The sequence below is a fragment of the Lissotriton vulgaris genome, chromosome 1_2 (genome assembly GCF_964263255.1).
Source record: "Lissotriton vulgaris chromosome 1_2, aLisVul1.2, whole genome shotgun sequence".
In the NCBI taxonomy this organism is placed as follows: Eukaryota; Metazoa; Chordata; class Amphibia; order Caudata; family Salamandridae; genus Lissotriton; species Lissotriton vulgaris.
In genome coordinates this window covers 325,168,625-325,191,855 of record NC_141686.1, presented here as the reverse complement: position 1 = coordinate 325,191,855, position 23,231 = coordinate 325,168,625, and the positions used below count along the sequence as shown (strand labels likewise).

The 23,231-nt window shown below is 48.3% G+C and overlaps 3 protein-coding genes across 3 annotated transcripts in view; all 3 read right to left on the bottom strand.

The window, feature by feature from the left end:
* LOC147736635 (glutathione S-transferase P 1-like) overlaps positions 1–7,941 on the bottom strand; it is a 136,491-nt gene extending 128,550 nt beyond the window's left edge. The window contains exon 1 of the mRNA XM_086953408.1: positions 7,926–7,941. Coding sequence (XP_086809534.1) covers position 7,926 — 1 coding nt within the window. The 5' untranslated portion in view covers positions 7,927–7,941. The remainder of the gene's footprint in view (positions 1–7,925) is intronic.
* A 352-nt stretch (positions 7,942–8,293) lies between these two features.
* LOC147736633 (glutathione S-transferase P 1-like) overlaps positions 8,294–23,231 on the bottom strand; it is a 496,543-nt gene continuing 481,605 nt past the window's right edge. Inside the window, exon 7 of the mRNA XM_086953401.1 lies at positions 8,294–8,828. Within this exon, the coding sequence (XP_086809527.1) occupies positions 8,754–8,828 (75 nt within the window). The 3' untranslated portion in view covers positions 8,294–8,753. The remainder of the gene's footprint in view (positions 8,829–23,231) is intronic.
* Positions 9,154–13,458, bottom strand: LOC147736634 (uncharacterized). The gene is made up of 2 exons (XM_086953584.1): positions 10,942–13,458; positions 9,154–9,471 (listed from the first exon to the last, which is right to left on the bottom strand). Exons 1-2 carry the CDS (start codon positions 13,348–13,350, stop codon positions 9,154–9,156), a joined length of 2,727 nt encoding a protein of 908 aa, XP_086809710.1. The 5' UTR covers positions 13,351–13,458.

Sequence of the window (23,231 nt, the reverse complement as noted above, 5' to 3'; positions counted from 1 at the left end):
CAGGCCAATGGGGCCACACCTTCGTCAGGGCAAAAAGGCAGTATACTGGGAGGGGGCACAGGCGAAAAAGCAATCTGTAGGTGTGTTTTATTCAGTTATTCAAGAGATGTCAGAACGCAGTTGGGGCTAGTTTTTTGTAGGCAAGCTTCAGGTCGGTTCGGGTCTCTTATCACCAGCACTTCAGCGTAGTGTTTTTCTCTTTCAGGGCTCACAGCTCCCATGCACGCTTTAAACAAGGATGTGCATCCGTCTAGCCAGCGCCGCTGGATAGTACAGGCTGGACTTTCTTTTTATATGTCCTGGAGTCCACAAAGGTACATAGGTTTGATTAGATGTATGGCACACCTTCCAGTTGTCATCATTTGGCCGGCACACTTGGTCGGCGGAACCCCTGCTCGACAGAGACAGCTTTTTTGAACAAAGATCAGCCAGCCCCTCCATGGGTCACCTACCTCCAAGGGAAGACGGAACTTAGACCTGTATACCACGAGGAAAATCCGTTACATACCAAAAGATTTGCTCATCTGAACCCCGGTCTAGGAACAGCACTTTTTATATGGAAGGTGTGCCATACATCTAATCAAACCTATGTACCTTTGTGGACTCCAGGACATATAAAAAGAAAGTCCAGCCTGTACTATCCAGCGGCGCTGGCTAGACGGATGCACATCCTTGTTTAAAGCATGCATGGGAGCTGTGAGCCCTGAAAGAGAAAAACACTACGCTGAAGTGCTGGTGATAACAGACCCGAACCGACCTGAAGCTTGCCTACAAAAAACTAGCCCCAACTGTGTTCTGACATCTCTTGAATAACTGAATAAAACACACCTACAGATTGCTTTTTCGCCTGTGCCCCCTCCCAGTATACTGCCCTTTTGCCCTGACGAAGGTGTGGCCCCATTGGCCTGCCACCGAAACGCGCGTCGGCTTATATCTCCAGGAAAATGGCTATTGTCCTTTTTACATCAGGACCCGTAGTCAAAACCATCTCCCTGGACTAAACACCCCGATCTATACAACACGTTAAACCACCCCTGTGTTGTATTCGCCAGGATTAGATGAATGAATGTAGCATGAATGGTGAATGAGATCGAATAGGAAAGAGTGGGTAGAGATTGAAGTGAGTTAGAGTGTGTGTAGTGTGGCCGTTACTGGGCAGGATAGAATCTTCCTTATTATGTTGTTTGCTTATCCATGTCTGTTTTATTTATGATCTATTTATACATGTGATACCTAAAAATTCTATATTTATATCATTGTTATCCTTAAAAATAAAAAAAACATATATTTTCAAATATGAATTGTATTGTTTATTCTTGAATTGACCATGTGATTGTTATGTGTTGTGTCAACCCCTAGGCTAATCACCCCGTTATACATATCTGTTGGACCCTTTTGTTAGGGCCTTTATATCCTAAGGCAGGGTGTTCTTCTTTTCTATTTGCATTGGTTTTTCCCCCTACTACCTGCCTACATCCTAAAGCTACCCTTGGGGAACCCCCTTCTGTGTCTACACACTCTCGACCCCATCTTTACCTCCAGCAAACATGTCTCCTTCAGTCACACCACTACCCTCCAGTGGACGGACCACAGCTGCGTACACTTTTTCTACAATAAAACCACCACTCACAACCAACCTCAACCTACTCTACGAAGAAACTGGAACAAAATCACCATCGACCAGATCTCCTCATCGCTTCTTCAAAACCCCCCTGCCCACTCCTCAAACCCCGACCAAGCAGTGATTAACCTCACCCAATGGCTATCCAACAGCGCCGACATCCTAGCACTGCCGAAAAAACGTCAAATCAAACTTGGCAGCAAAAACGCCTCCTGGTTCAACGATGATCTTAAGAAATCGAAGAAACTCTGCCGCTCCCTCGAGAAGGCCTGGAAAAAAGACCCAAACACCAGCACCAGGGACGCCTTCAAAAACGCCACCCGCACACACCACCAACTGATCCGGACTGCCAAGAAAGCCGCATTCAAAGACAGACTAGACAACAACGCCCACAACAGCAAGGAACTATTCAACATCGTCAAAGAATTCACCAACCCCTCAGCAAACTCCAATGATATCACCCCCTCTCAAGCACTCTGCGACTCCCTAGCCTTTCTTCCACAACAAAATCGCAGACATCCACAACAGCTTCGACAACCAACCCGGAGACCATCCCACCCAATCTTCTGCCGTACCTTCACCCCCCTCGAACATCCTTAACGACTGGAACCCAATCTCCACCGAGGACACCATCCGCCTGATGAACTCCATCCACTCAGGATCCCCCACAGACCCATGCCCTCACCACATCTTCAACAAAGCAGACTCCATCATAGCACCACACCTCCGAGACGTCATCAACTGCTCCCGCCACCTTCCCGGAAAGCTGGAAACACGCCGAACTCAGCGCCCTTCTGAAAAAACCCACAGCGGACCCCACCGAACTAAAAAACTACCGCCCCATCTCGCTCCTTCCATTCCCGGCCAAAGTCATCGAGAAAGCCGTCAATAACCAGCTCGCCGCCTTCCTCGAAAGCAACAAATCCCTCGACTGCTCACAGTCCGGCTTCCGAGCCAAACACAGCACGGAGACCGCCCTCATCGCAGCAACAGACGACATTCGAACTCTACTGGACAATGGAGACACAGTTGCCCTCATCCTCCTAGACCTATCCGCAGCCTTCGACGCAGTCTGCCATATCACTCTTCTACAGCGCCTCAAAAACATCGGGATCCAAGGAAAAGCACTGGAATGGATCACCTCGTTCCTCACCGGAAGAACCCAGAGAGTCCGCCTCCCACCATTCAAGTCCGAGGCCACTGAAGTCATCTGCGGCGTACCCCAAGGTTCCTCACTCAGCCCCACCCTCTTCAACGTATACATGAGCCCCCTCGCGACCATCGCTCGCCAACACAACCTCAACATCATCTCCTACGCAGATGACACCCAACTGATCCTATCACTCACCAAAGACCCCAACACCGCCAAAACCAACCTACATGAAGGTATGAAAGAAGTAGCAGAGTGGATGAAGCACAGCCGTCTGAAACTGAACTCAGACAAAACAGAAGTCCTTATCTTAGGCACCTCCCCCTCCGCTTGGGACGACTCTTGGCCAGAGGCCCTTGGAAAAGCACCCATCCCGACGGACCACGCACGGAACCTGGGCATCATCCTGGACTCCTCACTCTCTATGAACAGACAAGTCAACGCAGTCTCATCTTCATGCTTAAACATCCTCCGCATGCTCAAAAAAACATTTCGCTGGATCCCCACCGAAACCAGAAAAACAGTCACCCATGCACTGGTTACAAGTCGCCTGGACTACGGAAACACCCTATACGCCGGTATCACCGCAAAACTCCAGAAAAAACTCCAACGCATCCAGAACGCATCAGCCAGACTCATACTAGACATCCCGCGTAAAGACCATATCTCTAGCCACCTGAAAAACCTCCACTGGCTCCCCGTCAATAAGAGAATTACTTTCCGCCTCCTAACCCACGCTCACAAAGCACTCTACGAACTTGGACCCGAATGCCTCAACACACGACTTTCCTTCTACACCCCCCCTCGCCAGCTACGATCTTCCAACCAAGCCCTTGCTACCATTCCTCGCATCAATAAAACCACCATGGGAGGTAGATCCTTCTCCTACCTCGCAGCTAAAACCTGGAACTCACTCCCCACTCACCTACGTCTCACTCAGAACCACCTAACATTCAGAAAGTAACTTAAAACCTGGATATTCGACAAGTAATTCCCATCCCTTCCTCAAGCGCCTTGAGACCCTCTGGGTATGTAGCGCGCTATATAAATTTCTGACTTGACTTGATTGTTTTCTGAATTTCTATGCCATGGGAACTGGAATGTAAGGGGTGGGTTCAAATATTAAATATTAATCCTGAGAAAGTCTAGAAATTAGGAGGTACAATGACCTAACCACCTTCTTTGTCCAATCAGAATTTAGGGATCCTTTCACTTGCAACATTGGGGGTTGGTGCACTGACCCTAAAACAGTATAACTAGCCTAGGTTTAGCTAGAGAAATTGTCCGACTTGTCCGAATAGCTGACCTGTCACTGACCCTACGAACTCTATAGGTGATTGATACAGAGAGCTGCGGAGCACTCTGTCCGTAACTTCCACAAACTCAGTCTGGGGTGGAAGAAACCTTAAGTGCTGGCGAAGCACTTTGCTGGGAGATTCGAGAACCCAACCAGGGTTATTAGCAGATTTCTTGCAGAGAGGGAGCAGCGCAGGCGTTGCATCCGAAGCTGCAGGTGTTGGTCGTACTCTTTGGTGAGCCCAGTCCTGATCCAAAATCCTGAGGGTATCCTGTCCCGACTGTCCATGAGCTGTACCTGCTCGCCTACTGGCATCCTAAGTCCTTGAGGGTCCTTTCCCAACTGACCCGGGGCCAGGGTTAGTTCTTCAATCTGTCCTAGGTAAATATAAGTCCTGTGGGTGTTAGTCATTTCAAACTCTTTCCTATCCTCTTGAATAAAACCTACATTGATGTTCTCTTCTTTCATTCTCTTTTATTAATGGGAATTTCAATCATTGTTGTTTATTAGCATGCTCCATTTTTATCCCCACCCTTAGTGAATGCTAAACTGTTTTCCTGGTATTATAGATGTTCCATTCCTACCCTCCCTATAGGAAATAAGTACATCTTGCTAACTTCAAACTGCATAGGGTTCGTTTCTCGAACCGTTAGAGAGATTTTCGAAAGTCTACTCTGATTAGTATGTTCCTTTTCTTTACCTACCTTTAGTGACGTTGTGAAGGTTTATTAGACTAAAATAGCGTGTTCCTTATTTTCCCTTTTCTCTTTGAATTTTAGATGATTCTCACTTTGATTCATAGTTACACTATATTGCTGATCTTAGTTATTGATAGTCTGATCTGTGTAAAATTTCATTCTCATGGCATATGAAGATAATGATGATTAATTAGATAAAGGTTATGAAAACGTCTTGCATTTGTGGTTATTACAAGAACAAATAAGCAGTGGCGGTTCCACCACGTGGTCGTTGGGGCGTTGCCCCCACTGCTTTCTCGCAGTGCGAGAAACAGAAACGTAAAATGGTATAAATAACATTTTACGTTTCTGCTTCTCGCACTGCGAGAAAGCAGAAGGGTATTCCCGATTGCCGGGTTGTGGGCGGGCAGGTGGGCGGTTCAGGGAGGAGTGGCTAGCCCAATGTTATGGGCGCTGACTCTTTGGCCGGCCCCAGGGCCAGCCAAACCAGTCATAGCACTCTCCACTTTCTTCATGTAGGCTGCAGCGCAGCCTGCATGAAAAAAACGGCCTCCCCTAAGACGCCTGCAAGGACGGCGGCCTATCCAATCACAACGCTGCCATTGCAGCGTTGTGATTGGCTTAGGGGAAGGAGGGAGGCTGCCTGTTACTGCTTGCTGTTTTCAAAGAGCGGGAGGCGCAACACAGGACTCCGGCCCGGAGACAAGGTAAGTTTTTCTTTATTTTCATTTATTTAAATTAAATTAAATTGTGCTGAAACATAAGATTAGAGGGTCGGCCTAACGTGCATTGCACACCAATAGTGTAGGAGAGGTCTGGGCCTAAGCAGGGGCATCTGCCGATCGCCTCATGCAGCATTTACCAGGGCCATTGTGTGCCATTCCCCGGGGCTTCATTGGAGTCAGTGGGTCACTGTGTAGCCCATATATAATACAGCAGGCCTGTCTTTACCACAGTACAGCCAGTTGCCGACTCGGTTTTACAACAGTGTCAGGTGCGGTGAAGTCCCGATGGGAAGGGCCAGCACCCAGCACCACAACCGCTACTGATGTTCCCGCTCAGGCCTCCAGCCGAAACCCTGTGGTAGGTGGTGGTACCGGGCCCAGGCTGCCCCCGCCGAGCAGCACAGCGCCCTTCACGTTCTTGGGCCTCACATCCAGGCCAGCAGTGTGCTACTGGTCCCAGGACGGCACCAGCGGGATCGGGTGTTCCCGACCTCAGCCTCTCCAGCTGCCCCTGTCGCCGCAGGGCCTTAAAGGCAGGCTGGGCCTGTCCAGACGCTGATTTGGTGCCTGGTCCCAGAGCCACCTTGGCTCGTAATCCAGTCTTCACAGGTAAAATTAAATTAAACCGACCCCCCGCGACCCCCTCCCGTCATGCTGGCCGCGATAGGCGCGGGCACATGGTATTCCCCGCTTGGGGCACTGCTATTTTCGGGTAATGGGAGCTGGCCGTGAGGCCAGGGCCAGACGGAGGGGGCATGAGCAACTGCTTCAGATAATCCATAGTTTCCTAATCACTGCTCTGATTAGGAAACTATGGATTATCTGAAGCAGTTACTCATGCCCCCTCCGTCAGGCCTGGTGCACGCACGAGCGTAGTGGTGAATTCCCTTCCCTCAGCTGTGTAACTAAATTCAGTACGCCCCACTACTTTAAAAGTTCACTAGCCGCCACTGCAAATAAGTCAAATGTGCAAGGGTTTTGTTTTGGTATAATCATCCTATCCTCTGATAGCTCCTGATCCATTGTGATCTTAGGTACCTGTTCTCAAGGATTGGTAAGTGTTTTGAAGTGCTCATATGTCCTCAGGTAAGGTTTGCTTTGCGCCATACAAAACTGCCAAAAAAAAGTGGTTTCTGGGTGTTATGAGAGCAGACATGCCAACCCTCCCGATTCAGGCGTGAGACTACCGATTTCAAGGTTAGTCACCCGCCTCCCGATTCCTGCAAGCAAAAACCCGATTCCTTGGGGGTTTTAGCTGACAGGGTTTGGTATTGTGTAAGGTGCTAATTCTTCCAGCAATATTCAGAGTGGCCATGCAGGGGCTCCAGAAGGGGTGAAAAACTAACAAAGCGTCATTAACAAAGCAATGGTCTTTTAAAGACGTGTGAAGTATTGGGGTGGCTGTGTGTGGGCCGGGAAGCTGTTACAGCCCGGGCTGCCACACAGGAGGGGGAGGAGTGCATGCACTGCCAGCAACCTGTCAGGCCAGTGCACAACACTTGCATCACCCTGCCATTGCGCTCCGTGCATCTGAAAGTTAAAAAAAACACATGCATTTACGTTTCAAATGTCCGATCCTGCAGCAGCCACTTCCAAAGCCCATTCATGCCGTTAACCCGATTCAATGCCCCATTCTCCCGATTTATTTATTTTTTATTCTCCCTCTTTGCTCTTCTAAAATGTTGGCATGTATGTGAGAACTCTAATAATATGTGGTAGCAATGAAAGGCAAGGGACTTATTTGGATGGGAAAACGATAAACCAATATCGTGGCAAAATCTCTCAGAGTGAATTGAAGAAACTGGGATCAATCCTGGCTTGGGCACGTTGAGTGATCCCAGGCAAATAATGATTTCTCTTTTGAGTCTTCTTTCCGCTCCTCATCACATACGAGTGTTCAGGGTGTGCGCTGTAGAAAACGCTCCAATACTTGATTCAATTACGTATAATGTTACTGAGTGCAGAATACGATTCTAGGCCACAGATTGTGTGCATATGAGGGCGGGCTTGCCTCAGATGGAGACAGGCATGTTCCTCGGTGCGTCGCTTGCAATAAAGACCTTTCAATGCAGGGACATCCTCGGATCTGAGAGTCCATGTGCCACACACCCCAGTCCCAGGGCTCGGCTCGTGCATGGCTCGAAGAGCCCAGCCCTGGCTCGGCCCTCCATCTGCGGGCTCCACCACTCCCCCTCACTGGCAGCGCCTCGTGGAACGGTCCGTGTGCAAGGCGCTATGCGAAGCCCCTTTCGGAAGCCATATAAAAAGGCACCATCGTCAAGCACCCCAACAGAGGCGCCCTCCGCCTCCAAGCACTGCAGGGGGCCGCAGAGCGCCAACACCCCCTCACTCACCGCCCCCCGCAAACTCCCAACAAAATGGAACAGCGCTTCCTTCCCCGCTCTACCAGTGACGCAGCAGCGAGTCTACGCACTTCCTGTTCGGTCGCAGCAGCACTTCCGGTCCGCTTCACACTGCACTTCCGGTCCGCTCCGCACTATACTTCCGCTTCAATGCTCAGGCACCAGCGCTTTAAAGGGCTCACGGCTACTGTACTTCCTCTTCCGCATTGTACTTCCGCTTCGATGTTGAAGCAGTACGTTCGAATGGAAGACACAGAAAAGGGACTACAACAAGGCCGCAGGGCACTGGCCATCACGCATTGGCAATGAACCGCTGTGCTAACTTATAGAATGCACCACCAACACCTCTGTGCAGGGGGCGCACACCATCTGTAGAAGCCTGTGTTTTTCTTATTCGAGCTAACTATTGTAGAAGCAGGAAAGGCTGCACACATTTTCATTTTTTTTTATGTTCAGTCGATTTTTATTAAGTATATTTCATCATACGTAAATACAATACAAACAAGCATTTACAATGCAACGGTCTCGCCTTTGCCAAAGTTAGAGCTATTGGTCTTGTAAATGACAATTTTTTTATTTATGTGTTGGTTTTGAAAACAGATAAACAAATGGCATTGTCATTTACAACGTCAATAGCTTAATCTTCGCGCTGCAACGCCAGGCGAGCCCTAAAAATGATAATGAGAAATTTCCTAGTTACCACAAAGGAAAGTTTCAATTCTATTAAGGAGGCGGAGGCGAGGATTTTGCTAGTCCTTTCTCCATTTTATTGGACAGCAAGTTAGAAGTAAAGAAAAAACATCACATCCAGGACTACCCAAACCAACATGGCAGCGGTAGCCCTGGTAACCCAACATCCAATCAGAGTCCACTAGTTCGTATATATGGAATCCCATCTGTTAGTCCTTCCTCTTTCGTGGAAGCTGCCGCAGGGAAGAAGTCATCCAACCTCTAGTCCGTCTTTTGATCGGAGCCTAGGGAAGAGAACAACATAATAATATCTCGTCCAGTACAAAGTCGAAGAATTCAAGAACATTGCAATGGAGTAACCAAACTAAAAGCAGATAGTACTTAATCAACATTGCACAGCTTATCAATGAAGACATTAAAACTCAGAAAAAAGGTATACTCCCTTAGACGAAGTTACAAATCATAGTCCAGTTACGGGAGGGCAGGCTCGATAAGCCTGGGTGGGAAAATCCTCGCCTCCGCCTCCTTAATAGAATTGAAACTTTCCTTTGTGGTAACTAGGAAATTTCTCATTCTATGTCAGGGAGCGGAGGCGAGGATTTTGCTTGTTCAAAGCCTACTCACCACCAACGAAGCAGCCTCATGGATTGGCTTAAAGTAGAACTTTTTGAAAGTCGAATCTGATGACCAATCCGCTGCATTCATGATATCCTCCAGGCGTCCACCTACCTGAACGGCCTTGGAAGCCATTGCACCTCTAGTGGAATGAGCCCCAAAGTCAGTGACGCTAATTCCAGCCTCAGACATTATCCACCTGACCCATCTGGCAATGGTGGGAGATGAAACTGCCTTGAATGGTTTCTTAACCGCTATAAGTAATTGTCTTTCGCCCGGAGGGCGGAGCTCAAGAGTAACATCCTCATATGTCTTAAGGCAACGAACAACACAGAGCTTTGGCGAATCTGGGAAAGCCGGGTAGGATACTGACCTGGTATTACATTTAGTTCTCCTCGAAACAGTAAATGTAACCCCTTCTGGGGTAAAAACCCTGGCTGACACGTCCAGTGCCCGAACATCTGAAGCACGTTTACATGAAATCAAGCAGAGGAGAATCGCTAATTTGGCCGAAAGCTCCTTGCGGGAAAGGTATTGATTATCCTGCCAGGATTTTAGAAAATTCAAAACCACATTAACATCCCACAAACCTGAATAACGAGGTTCTGGGGGGCGCGAAAGTCGAATACCTTTAAGGAGTTTACAAACCCAAGGGTGCTCACCAACTGGCGAGCCATCAACCAGGGCATGTCCAGCAGAAATTGCCGACCTGAAAGAATTAATGGTGCTATACGCCAATTTCTTTTTGAAAAGATCAGCGAGGAAGTTAATCACGTCGGTGACAGAGGAGCCCATGGGATCCAGGTGTTTTCCCACACACCAACGAACCCATCTGTTCCATGCTGATCTATACCGCTTAGTGGTGTTAGGAGCCCAGGCTCCTCGAATGAGGAGCTCAGCGTCTCTCGAAAGCGAGTCGCAAGACCAACGTCCCCTGAAATCCTCCATGCCATGAGACGTAGATGGCCCTGGAGAACCAGCGGATGCGGGTGACCCAATGGATCCGTCAGAATGTGGTCGAACGACGGAAGCCGAAGAGGCCTGTCCCAAGAAAGTTCCAAAAGAGAAGGGAACCAGCATTGAGCTCTCCAGATTGGCGTGATCAGAATCAGAGAAGCTTTCTGCCTGCGGACTTGAGCCGCCACCCTTTGAATGAAAAGGAAGGGGGGAAACGCATAAGCTGGAAACAGGGACCAGTCCTGTAGGAAGGCATCCACTGCTTCCGCCCCCGGATCCGGTTTCCAGCTGTAGAAGCGGGGAAGCTGGGCGTTCCACCTGGACGCAAATAAGTCCATTATTGGAAGACCCCAAAGGTCCGAAATTCTCTGAAATACTGGAGGATCCAGTCTCCAGTCGCTGGCATCCCGGAAATTCCTGGATTGCCAATCCGCAACAGTGTTCAGATCGCCTGGGAGATACTCCGCCGTGACCGAGATCTGGCGAAGAAGGCAATAGTTCCAAAAATCTTTCGCAAGGTCCGCTAGAACCTTGGAGTGCGTGCCTCCCAACCGATTGATGTACCTGACCGCCGTTGTGTTGTCCATCCGAAGAAGCACACAACACGAAACTTTGGTCGAGGTGAAGGAGCGGATCGCGAACGAGCCCGCAAGGAGCTCCAGACAGTTGATATGGAGGTGAAGTTCCTCCTCCGTCCATCTGCCGCCCACCGAGAGGGGGCCGCAACGGGCACCCCAGCCCTGGCGACTGGCGTCTGACTCGATCACCAGATCCGGACGGGAACCGAAAATCGCCTTCCCGTTCCAGGCATCCATGTGATCTAACCACCAGAGGAGTTCCGAACGGGCTTCCATATTCAAGGAGATCAGTTCCGAATAAGTAAGACCCTTGCGGAGGTGAAATGCCTTCAGTCTCTGAAGAGCCCTGTAATGGAGAGGGCCTGGAAAAATGGCCTGGATCGATGAGGAGAGTAAGCCCACAATCCTGGCTAGTTGGCGGAGGGATACTCGATCCCGCCGGAGAACCTTGCGAATCTCCTTCTTGATCTTGGAGATCTTTTCGGAAGGAAGGTGAAGAGTCGCATCCGTAGTTATGATCAGAAAGCCAAGGAAAGTCATTTCCTGTCGGGGAAAGAGGTCCGACTTCTGGGCATTGATGATGAAACCCAGAGATTGAAGGAGGGTTATAGTGACCTGAAGCTGATGAAGAAGAAGATCCCTGGACTGACACATTAAAAGAATGTCGTCCAGGTAAACAATCAGACGAATCCCTAAGGTCCGGAGATGTTCTACCACCGGGCGTAGGAGTTTGGTAAAGCACCAAGGTGCTGAGGAAAGACCAAAGGGAAGCGTAAGAAATTCGTAAACCTGATTCCTCCACAGAAACTGAAGAAATCGACGATGAGGAGGAAAGATTGGAACCGAAAGATAAGCATCTTTCAGGTCCAAGCGAACCAGCCAATCGTTCTGTAACAAAAGGTCCCTCAGAAGATGGATGCCCTCCATCTTGAAGTGTCTGTAAACCAACCACTCGTTGAATGAGCGGAGGTTGATTACTGGTCTGAACCCTTTGCCTTTCTTTTCCACCAGGAAGATGTTGCTGAGGAAACCGTTTGGGTGGAGCGCCGAGGGGATAATGGCGCCTTTTTGTAACATCGCCCGAACCTCTAAATCGACAAGTTCTTGGTCTGAGACAGAAAATACCAGAGGACGAGGACGAGAAAGCTGAACAGGGGAACCGTAGAATTCGATGTGAAACCCCTGAACCGTCTCCAGCACCCAAGGATCTGAAGTTAATGACGCCCAGGCTTGGGGAAACAACGCTAACCTTCCCCCCATTTGAACCAGAGAGATGAGTCGAAATCTTACCATTAAATCCTCTGGAGTTGGACTGGAATCCACCACGTCCTTTGCCTTGGCCTCTGCCTCCTCTGGAGGGGTAAAAGGTACCCTGTCGTCCATCATTCCAGCCGTTATTTCGTTTGTACTGGCCTCTATTGGGGCCTTGCTGGACCTGACGGCCGGAAGAGCGACCCCTGCCTCTGCCGGCCCCGCCAAAAACCTTTCTGGGGAAGAATTTTTTCATCGAAGCCTGAGCCTTGTCCAGAGCTGAAAAGGTTGCCACAAACTTCCCCAACTCCTTAACAAAGGGATCACCAAACAAAGCACCCTGTGCAACAGGACCTGCCTCCGAAGACGACAACTCCCCTAATTTCGGGTCAATTTTAAGCAGTAAGGAACGCCGCCGTTCTGCAGAAAGTGCGCAATTGGCATTGCCTAGAAGGCACATAGCCCGTTGCGACCAACCAGCAACGTCATCAACAGACATCGGTAAGCCCGACTCCTTAGAACGTTGGGCCGCCTCAATAATTTTTGTGAGGGGACCCACAATATCTAGGAGTTTATCCTGACAGGCTTTCCATGACCTATCAATACCCTTTTTGGGATCCTTTACATATTTCGCAAAGAAGGTACACAACTTGGGGTCAATCTCAGGGGTGCATGCCACTCGAAAGGGAAGGGAAGGGCGGGGGCACTCCGAGCGCAGACGGAGTCGGACATCCTGAGGCAAAGGCTGTCGAAGCTTAGCTGCGACATAATCAGCAGTAGACTGCTCAGGAAACCACTCCGACGACCTAGGTCTTACAATTGTTGATGGGTCAAACATATTAGGAGGGGCAAGATCACCCTCCGTAAGACTTGGAGCACTGGGCTTAGGGCGCCAGTACCTGCTTACATCGGAAAAATCCTCTGAGGAAGCATCCTCATCCTCATCAACGTATTCGTCCTCCTCATCATCTCCCTCAATGGGGAACCCTTCCTCCGGGTCAAGGTCCTGGGTGGCAAAACCACCAGTCTCTCCGGGTGAGTCTTCCCCCCGGTAGGGTGCGCTTCTAAGCGTGCGCGCACTCTTACGGAACACTTCAGATAATTTACTGAAGCCCTCCAGGTGCCCCGCGTCACGCTTCCTGGCCGTACGTGGAAGAACTCCTGGAACACCACTGGGCCCTGCCCCACTGTCCCCAAAAACACCAGCATCATTCTTAAACACATGGGCTGACAGTCTGTTTACACTGTCCTGCAGAGGTGCCAGCGCTTGGGCTATCGCCGAAGAGAGAAGCCTGTCAACCTCTGCAGGAGGGTGTAAAGGGGTCAGTTGTGGCTGAACATTAGGAGCCACCACCTCAACAGTTGAAGGACCGGACTGCATATTAGCAGAAAAACTGGTACCCATACACAAGCACCCCAACTAAATACAAGGGGAAATCCCTTCACACAGGTACCAAGCAGGTAAACACAATAGAAAACCTGAAATCGAAATTCTGACAGAAAAAATAATTATTTTTTAAATATTCCAGTCAGAAAGTACTTCCTGCCGTCTAAAACGGCGTCCGTGTGAGGGAAGAGGCTGAAAAAAGACAGAAGCGCAATGCCTCAGCGCGTTTCTACTCAAGCGCGAAGAGCGCTGAGGAGAACAGCTGATCGGCGTCAGAAGCCGACACCAAGATCGCGCACGCGCGAAGAAATGAACGCTCGGGCTGAAAGCCTACCGCGTTATATAAACACAGCCTACAACAAGGCAGAGTCAAATTTAAACAGTCGCTATAAAATAAAGCTGTCAACAATCACACAGAAACTGCCACGACAAAGATATGAGGAGCGTGACTTATCTTGCCGAGGCAGCAATGGAGAAAGAGGAAGGACTAACAGATGGGATTCCATATATACGAACTAGTGGACTCTGATTGGATGTTGGGTTACCAGGGCTACCGCTGCCATGTTGGTTTGGGTAGTCCTGGATGTGATGTTTTTTCTTTACTTCTAACTTGCTGTCCAATAAAATGGAGAAAGGACTAGCAAAATCCTCGCCTCCGCTCCCTGACATAGAATTGCTTTATAGTGGCCTCATTCTCCAGTCCATCGGCCCTACTATCTTCAGGTCACCAACAAAGCCCAGTTTATTTTGTATTTACCTCTGAATCGTGTAATTTTCACAAGAGGTACTCTGTGCTGGTAAGAGCACTGACAACTACTAATAATGAAATAGGATTGGCGCTGTGTTTGGCAGAGAGCTGGTTTTTCCATGAATGCTTGTTGTGTATAGTTTTGTAGAATCTCAATTCTATGTCAGGAAGCGGAGGCAAGGATTTTGCTAGTCCTTTCTCCATTTTATTGGACAGCACGTTTAAAGATATAAGAAAAAAACATTACATGAACTACCCAAACCAACATGGCAGCGGTAGTCATGGGAACATATAGCCAATCACAGTCCACACAACAGCATATAGGGAGCCCACGTCTGTAGTCCTTCCTCTTTCTTCATTGCTGCCGCGTCAAGATAAGTCCAGTTTATTCCTTTTCTATGGCGTGGCAGTATTCGATTTATTGTGACAGCGCTTATTTATATTCGCTTTTGTTGAGACCTGACTTGCTTTATAGGATTCAATTCCTTTGTTGGTCTGACGCGGTAGGCTTTCTGCTCGAGCGTCTTAATTGCGCACGTGCGCAGGTCTGAGGTGTCGGCTTTGGCGCCGACCGGCTTTTCTCCACAGCGCTCTTCGCGCTAGTGGCGAACACGCGCTGAGGCACAGCGCTTCAGTTTCTGATCAATTGCCTCTCTTCCCCACACTGACGCCGTTAATTACGGCAAGATTAATTTTGTGACAGGAATTCTGTTGTCACAGAAAAATATTGTTTTCTTTGCTGTTGACTTTCTGTGGGTGCCTGTGTTGGGGGAAAAAACCCTTTTACCTAGTTTGGGGTGTATTTTTAGTGTATGGGTGCCCATCCCTCTGCACAAATGCAAACTCGTCAAGACCATGATTATTTGGCAGAAAATTCTGACCAAACTTCTCAGCCCCTATTGCGCCCTCCTGCAGAGGTGGACAGACTCCTGTCTTTGGCAATTGCCCAGGCGCTGGCCCCTCTGCAGGACAGCGTCAATAAGCTGTCTGCTCATGTATTTAAAGGTTCTAATTTTTTCAGCGACAGCGGGGCTGGGCCCAGTGGTGTGCCTTCACAGAATCACGCACGGCCAGAAAGCGTAGCGCGGGGCACCTGGAAGGCTTCAATAAACTTGCAGAAGTTTTCCATCAGAAGCGCACCCTACCGGGGGGACGACTCACCCGGAAATATTGGTGATGAGAACACCCAAGACCTAGACCCGGAGGAAGGGTTTCCCCTAGAGGGAGAGGATGACGAGGAGAGTTTCCAAGATGATGACGAGGATGAGTCCTCTGAAGACATGTCAGATGTTGGTAGGTCTTGGCGCCCTAAATCCAATATCTCTGAGTATGGTGATAGTGACATGTTTGATCCCACCACTATTTATAGACCCCGTTCTTCGGAATGGATCCCAGAAAAGTCTACTTCTGATTATGTTGCCGCTAAACTACATCAACCTCTTTCCCAAGATGTGCGCTTACGGCTACGTTCGGAGTGTCCGCGGCCTAATCTTTCAAATAGAGTGGCGGCTACACCCGAGATTGATCCTAAGCTTTGCACTTTTTTCGCCAAGTACATTAAAGAACCCAAAAAGGCATAGACCGGTCCTTGAAAGCTTGCCAGGACAAGCTACTAGACGTTGTTGGACCTTTAACTAAAATAATAGAGCTGGCACAACGTTCTAAGGAGACAGGTATGCCTCTTCCTGTTGAAGAGGTAGCGGGTTGGGCTCAAAGAGCGATTTGCCTTCTTGGCAATGCCAATTGTGCTCTTTCCGCGGAACGTTGCCGTTCCCTTTTGTTGAAAATTGACCCCAAGTTGGGAGAGTTATCTTCCTCTGAAGCGGGTGCAGTGGCGCAAGGTGCCTTATTTGGAGACCCCTTTGTCAAAGAACTGGGAAAATTGTGGCAACCTTCTCGGCATTAGACAAGGCTCAAGCCTCAATGAAGAAAATGTTCCCCAAGAAGGTTTTTGGCGGGGCCGGCAGAGGCAGGGGTCGCTCTTCCGGCCGCCAATTCCAGCAAGGCTCCAACAGAGGACAAGCCAGAAGGAACTACGGCTGGAATGATGGACGACAGGGTTCCTTCTACCCCTCCTGAGGTGGCAGAGGCCAAGGCAGAGGACGTGGTGGCAACCAGTCCAATTCCAAGGGATTTAACGGGAAGCTTTACCATCATTTCTCCAGTTCGTCTGGGGGGAGAATTGCCTTGTTTCTTCAGGCCTGGTCAGATCTAACATCGGACTATTGGGTTCTAGAAACAGTTCAAGGATTTCACATCGAGTTTTACGGTTCCCCCGTCCAAGAGTCTCGTCCTCGTCCACTGTCTTTTTCTCACGCAGAACAGGAACTCATAGATCTAGAGGTTCAGGCTATGCTGATGAAAGGTGCAATAATTCCTGCGTCTCTCCATCCGCACGGTTTTCTCAGCAACATCTTTTTAGTCGAGAAAAAAGGCAAAGGTTTCAGACCAGTCATCAACCTACGTTCCTTCAACGAATGGTTGATTTACCGACACTTCAAGATGGAGGGTATCCATCTTCTAAGAGACCTCTTGCTTCAGAACGACTGGTTGGTTCGTCTGGACCTGAAGGATGCTTACCTTTCGGTCCCAGTCTTCCCTCCGCATTGTCGTTTCCTCCAGTTTCTTTGGAAGAATCAGGTCTATGAATTTCGTACCCTTCCCTTTGGTCTGTCATCAGCACCATGGTGCTTTACCAAACTCCTTCGACCGGTTGTCAAACACCTCCGAACCATGGGCTTCCGTCTAATAATTTACTTGGACGACATTCTTTTAATGAATCAGTCCAAGGAGCTCCTTCTGCGACATCTTCAAGTGACCATATCTCCTCTTCAGTCTCTGGGGTTTATCATCAATTCCCAGAAGTCGGACTTGGTTCCCCATCAGGAAATGACTTTCCTATGATTTCTGATAAAAACGACGGACGCGACGCTGCATCTTCCTTCTCAAAAGATTTCCAATATCAAGAAGGAGATTCGCAAGGTCCTCCGTCGGGACCGCATTTCCCTCCGTCAATTGGCCAGGATTGTGGGCTTCCTGTCTTCATCGATCCAGGCCATTTTTCCAGGCCCGCTTCATTACAGGGCACTCCAGAGACTAAAAGCATTTCATCTTCGCAAGGGCCTCACATACTCGGAACTCATTTCCTTGTCCACGGAGGCCAGGTCGGAACTCGCCTGGTGGTTAGACCACATGGATGCTTGGAACGGGAAGGCGATTTTCGGCTCCCGTCCGGATCTGGTGATCGAATCGGATGCCAGTCGCCTTGGTTGGGGAGCCCGGTGCGGTTCCCTCTCGGTGGGGGGCAGATGGACGGAGGAGGAACTTCATCTCCACATAAATTGTTTGGAACTCCTTGCGGGTTCGTTCGCCATCCGCTCATTCACCACGAACAAAGTCTCTTGTTGTGTTCTTTTACGGATGGACAATACGACTGCGGTTCTATACATCAATCGACTGGGGGGCACTCACTCCAAAGATCTCGCGAAGGATTTTTGGAACTATTGCCTTCTACGTCAGTTTTCTGTCATGGCGGAGTATCTCCCCGGAAATCTGAACAGTGTGGTGGATTGGCATTCCAGGAATTTCCGGGATGTCAGCGATTGGAAGCTGGATCCTTCGGTGTTTCAGATGATTTTGGATCTTTGGGGTCTTCCAGTAATGGTCTTGTTTGGGTCCAGGTGGAACGCCCAACTTCCCCGATTTTACAGCTGGAAACCGGACCCGGGTGCAGAAGCAGTAGATGCCTTCCTGCAGGATTGGTCCCGGTTTCCAGCGTATGCATTTCCCCCGTTTCTGTTCATCCAGAGAGTTGCAGCCCAGGTCCGCAGACAGCAGGCCTCTCTGATCTTGATCACTCCGATCTGGAAGGCTCAATATTGGTTCCCGTCCCTTCTGGAGTTATCCTGGGACAAACCTCTACGCTTGCCATTTTTCCACAACATTCTGACGGATCCATTGGGTCATCCGGATCCCCTGGTTCTCCAAGGCCATCTACGTCTCATGGCCTGGAGGATTTCAGGGGACGTTGGTCGAACGACACTCTTTCGAGAGACGCTGAGCTCCTCATTCAGCGAGCCTGGGCTCCTAGTACCACTAAACTATACAGATCAGCCTGGAACAGATGGGTTCGTTGGTGTGTGGCAAAACACCTGGATCCCGTGGGCTCCTCTGTTACAGAGGTGATTAATTTTCTGGCCGAACTTTACTACAAGAAACTTGCATATTGTACCATCAATTCTTTCCGTTCAGCTATTTCTGCTGGTCATGCCCTTGTGGATGGTTCTCCGGTGGGAGAGCATCCTTGGATTTGCAAACTCCTCAAGGGTATTAGTCTTTCACGTCCTCCAGAACCTCGTTATTCTGGTTTATGGGATGTTAATGTGGTGTTACGTTTCCTATGTTCTTGGCAGGATAATGAGTATCTTTCACGGAAGGAGCTTTCAGCTAAGTTAGCTATCCTCCTCTGTCTAATATCTTGCAAAAGGGCTTCTGATGTACGTGCCCTTGATATTTCAGCAAGAGTCTTTACTCCTGATGGAGTTACTTTTACCGTATCCAGAAGAACTAAATGCAATACCAGGTCAGTATCTTATCCGGCCTTTCCAGATTCACCTAAATTATGTGTGGTTCGCTGCCTCAAGACTTATGAGGAAGTAACTTTGGAAGTGCGCCCTCCGGGCGAAAGACAACTGCTGATTGCAATTAAGAAACCTTTCAAGGCGGTTTCTTCTCCCACCATTGCCAGATGGGTCGGGTGGATTATGTCTGAGTCTGGCATCAACATCTCGAACTGTGGCGCTCACTCCACTAGAGGCGCAATCGCATCCAAGGCTGTACAGGTTGGTGGCAGATTGGAGGACATTATGAACGCAGCGGATTGGTCTTCAGATTCAACTTTCAAAAAGTTTTATTTTAAGCCAATCCATGAGGCTGCTTCTTTGGTGGTGAGTAAGCTTTAAACAAGCAAAATCCTTGCCTCCGCTTCCTGACATAGAATGAGAAATTTCCTAGTTCTCACAAAGGAAAGTTTCAATTCTATTAAGGACGCGGAGGCGAGGATTTTCCCACCCCGGCTTATCTAGCCTTCCCTCCCTGAATTGTGGATTCCAGTATTTATTTCTTCATTTGAGGGAAGTAATTTTTGTCCTATATCTTGATATTTACATTGAATGATGTGTTTACATGATATTCTTTGCCTTTTACTGCAATTATATATGTTTTTCCACTGCAGTGTGTTTTGATTGATGCCAACATGGTACTGGATGGGCTATTATTACTGTTTCTCTTCCCTAGGCTCCGATCAGAAGACGAACTAGTGGATAAGAGGACTTCTTTCCAGCAGCAGCAACTAAAAGAGGAAGGACTACAGACGTGGGATCCCTATATGCTGTTGTGTGGACTGTGATTGGCTATATGTTCCCATGACTACCGCTGCCATGTTGGTTTGGGTAGTTCATGTAATGTTTTTTTCTTATATCTTTAAACGTGCTGTCCAATAAAATGGAGAAAGGACTAGCAAAATTCTCGCCTCCGCGTCCTTAATAGAATTGAAACTTTCCTTTGTGTGAACTAGGAAATTTCTCATTGTGGTGTGGACGCGTCCAAGCTACACAATGCAGGTCGACAATTGCTCATTCTATGACATTACAGAAAAATAACTGCTTTGTTCCATTTCAGATAACGTCTCTTTCAAAGTGTCACACATTAAGGCTTGAAATGTCACACATACACATGCTAAAATCATGAAAATGTCACACATAAACCAACTGAAAACTTAGCAGCTATATCTTAACTGAGAACTACAGTAACGCACTCTGTCTCCGGTTATTGCCCTTCCATTTCTGGTGCTTTGCAGCAGTTTTAAAATCTTTCTTGTAGCTCAAATGGGTATAATTTCTGGTATTTATATGTTTCCCTCATCTTTAATTCTTCATTTTGCTCGTGAGAAAGTGTCACTTACAATTGTTGAAATGGCACTCATAATTACTATGAAATTAGGAAATGTCACACATAGCAATCTAAAACCTTGACAGCTATGCGCCTACTTCTTTACAGATGTTACCATTTACTTATTGGAACCCTTGCGCCACTGGTACGTGCCCTCACACCAGGCCAAATTTCGGGGGGGTGGGGAGGGCTGAAAAATTTTGGGGGGGGCTAATTCTTCCAACCTTAGACAGAGGGGATGTACGAAGGGGTGAACACACAACAAAAGCCTCATTTACAAATAAATGGTCTTTTAAAGACCTGTTAAGTGCTCGGGTGCGGCTGCAATTAGTTGTTTGTCAGCCCGCGAAGCTGTCTCCTCCCGGGCTGACAAACACGACGGGGGGGGGGGGGAGGCTGCAGCCCCGTGAGCCCAATGGGTGTTGCGCGCCTGCCTCACACTTCTTGCCTTTGATATTTGACACCAGTAGAGCTGTACAAACTAGTGTACCTTTACTACCTCATTGGTCCCTTGCAATTCTTAACTTGTACCTTGAAAGTACCCACTCTAGTAGCGGTAATCCCGGCACGCCTTCCCTCAGGCAGCGCCACTAGAGAAAAGTAGAACCTTTAACTGGAATGATGCATTGACCTTCAATAGGTTTTAAAGCCAACAGAACTAATTTGACTTGCACTTGCAGGCCCACATGATTACTGCAATATGTGGAACTACATTTCCCAGCGTGCCTAGTGTTAAATGTAGAAAATCTGAACTGGTTTAAAATTGCCCTAAAGACACTAAGCAAGTTAATCTCTATTGGTAAGGAACTTACAGTGTGCCTCTGGAAAAGGTAGCACTGGCAGATCTTATTCCTGCTACTACTGAGTTTTACTTATCACTGAAAGAGTCCTTACCTGTAATTCTGAAGAGCCCATGCAAGTCTGTCAGGCGACTGGTCAGCGCTTCTACCGTCATAGGTGCAGTGACATGTCCCAAGCTCACCTGGCTGCAGCAGGGGGCGGCACCACTCAAAATACAGTCTGCGCATGTGCATAGCTTTGTTTACTCACAGTGAAGAGTAAGAGCAATGCGCATGCGCTAGCCGTGTGCACGCAGAGGTTACGGTATTGTGTTTTTATCTAGGACTCTAATTCGATATTCCCGATTCATGCCCTTGTGCGGTTATAATCAATAATATCCTTACAAAGGCATCAGAATCAGATCCATATTCAGTAATAGCCCATGCAGTCCAAAGCACAGCACGGCTACTCCCACCGACTCCTAGAAAGCACAACGAGTTCTCTAAACAAGCCAAACCTCCAGCAACCTGGGAAATCCCCGTTTGCTCTTGTTTTGATTTCATCCTAGAACTCCTGCGAAGCACGGCAAGAACGACCAGTTCTTAGTGACATCTTTATTGACGTCTTATGTCCAAACCTTACGTTAAACCCGGCACCTTTCAGGTATAAATATACCAACGTTGCCTTAAGCAAACACACGGTGGTGGTTTTGGAGCAGAGCAGTATCAACTTGCACGAGAGCCCAGCTGATTCGAGAGCCCACGGACGCTGCCCCTCCTCTTTGACGCGCTGAGAAAGACGCTGTCTTTTTCTCCAGCTGAGAAAATCCAGCTCCGGCGTTTCCAGCCTACCCTTGCGGGTTGCTGGAATATCGAGTCCTGACAGAGAGATACCAGACCTCCTGCTTTCTAATATCAAGGTACGGAACTGACTAAACCCTTAAAGAGAATTCTTGAGTCAGATTCTTGGCATAACCAACTTAACTTAAACTGCTACTTACTTACTCCTTCCCACGTATTAGGCTTAGGTCAGGTACACCGGGGTAGGCGTATCTTAGAAGCACCAGTTGAGTACGTTAGTCAATGTATATATGTATGTATATATTTTATCCATTTTAAAGTATCTTATGGCTAAGAAACCATATCAATGCTTTTACAGTATTATTTCTTAATACTCCTTTTACTGTACGCACTTTACTTTACATTAAGTATTGCAATTGTGGCAATTCATTTCTCTTGCATGAGAAGCTCGTGCTCGTGCTCTTGTCTGTCTCTTCTGCCCTTCAAGCTTGTCCTACTTGTCTTTCACACCTGGGTTGTTATTAATATCTACAGATAAGGGTAATTTATAATGTTATTGTGAGGTTTAGAGAATGTAATTTTTAATTAATAGCTGGTATCCGTATTTACTAAAATAATGACTGGGAGAGCGCCGGAAGCTGACCTGATCTCATCACTCGAGAATTGTTGGCAATCAGCTACTGTGCAGGACGGCAAAGGTTGCAGGACGGCAAAGGTTGGACGGAAGTTTGGCAGCACCATCTCCCTGGCACTGCAGTGCGTGAGGGTGCGGGAGAAAATCTGTGTCCGTGCTGCGTGGTATCAGTGCACAAGTAGAGGTGAGCAAAGCGTCTTTTGACAGGCTTTTTTTTTGTTTGTGATCCACCACCCCCCCCCCCACACTCCCTTTGGCGCCCTTTCTGTCTCCCACCCCTTTTACACTTTTTTGCGCCCTGTCACCCCCCCCCTACCCCAAACCCAGTACAATTTCCCCGAGACAGCGCCCAATGACGTCCTATGCATCCGTAGCTCTATTATTGTCCCACAGTCTCGGCAAGCTGGACTGTCTCACTTGCACTCTGCTGGGCGCCCTTCATGACCCACTAGTTCTGAATCGCACAAGTGAGCCCAATGGGTGTTGCGCGCCTGCCTCACACTTCTTGCCTTTGATATTTGACACCAGTAGAGCTGTACAAACTAGTGTACCTTTACTACCTCATTGGTCCCTTGCAATTCTTAACTTGTACCTTGAAAGTACCCACTCTAGTAGCGGTAATCCCGGCACGCCTTCCCTCAGGCAGCGCCACTAGAGAAAAGTAGAACCTTTAACTGGAATGATGCATTGACCTTCAATAGGTTTTAAAGCCAACAGAACTAATTTGACTTGCACTTGCAGGCCCACATGATTACTGCAATATGTGGAACTACATTTCCCAGCGTGCCTAGTGTTAAATGTAGAAAATCTGAACTGGTTTAAAATTGCCCTAAAGACACTAAGCAAGTTAATCTCTATTGGTAAGGAACTTACAGTGTGCCTCTGGAAAAGGTAGCACTGGCAGATCTTATTCCTGCTACTACTGAGTTTTACTTATCACTGAAAGAGTCCTTACCTGTAATTCTGAAGAGCCCATGCAAGTCTGTCA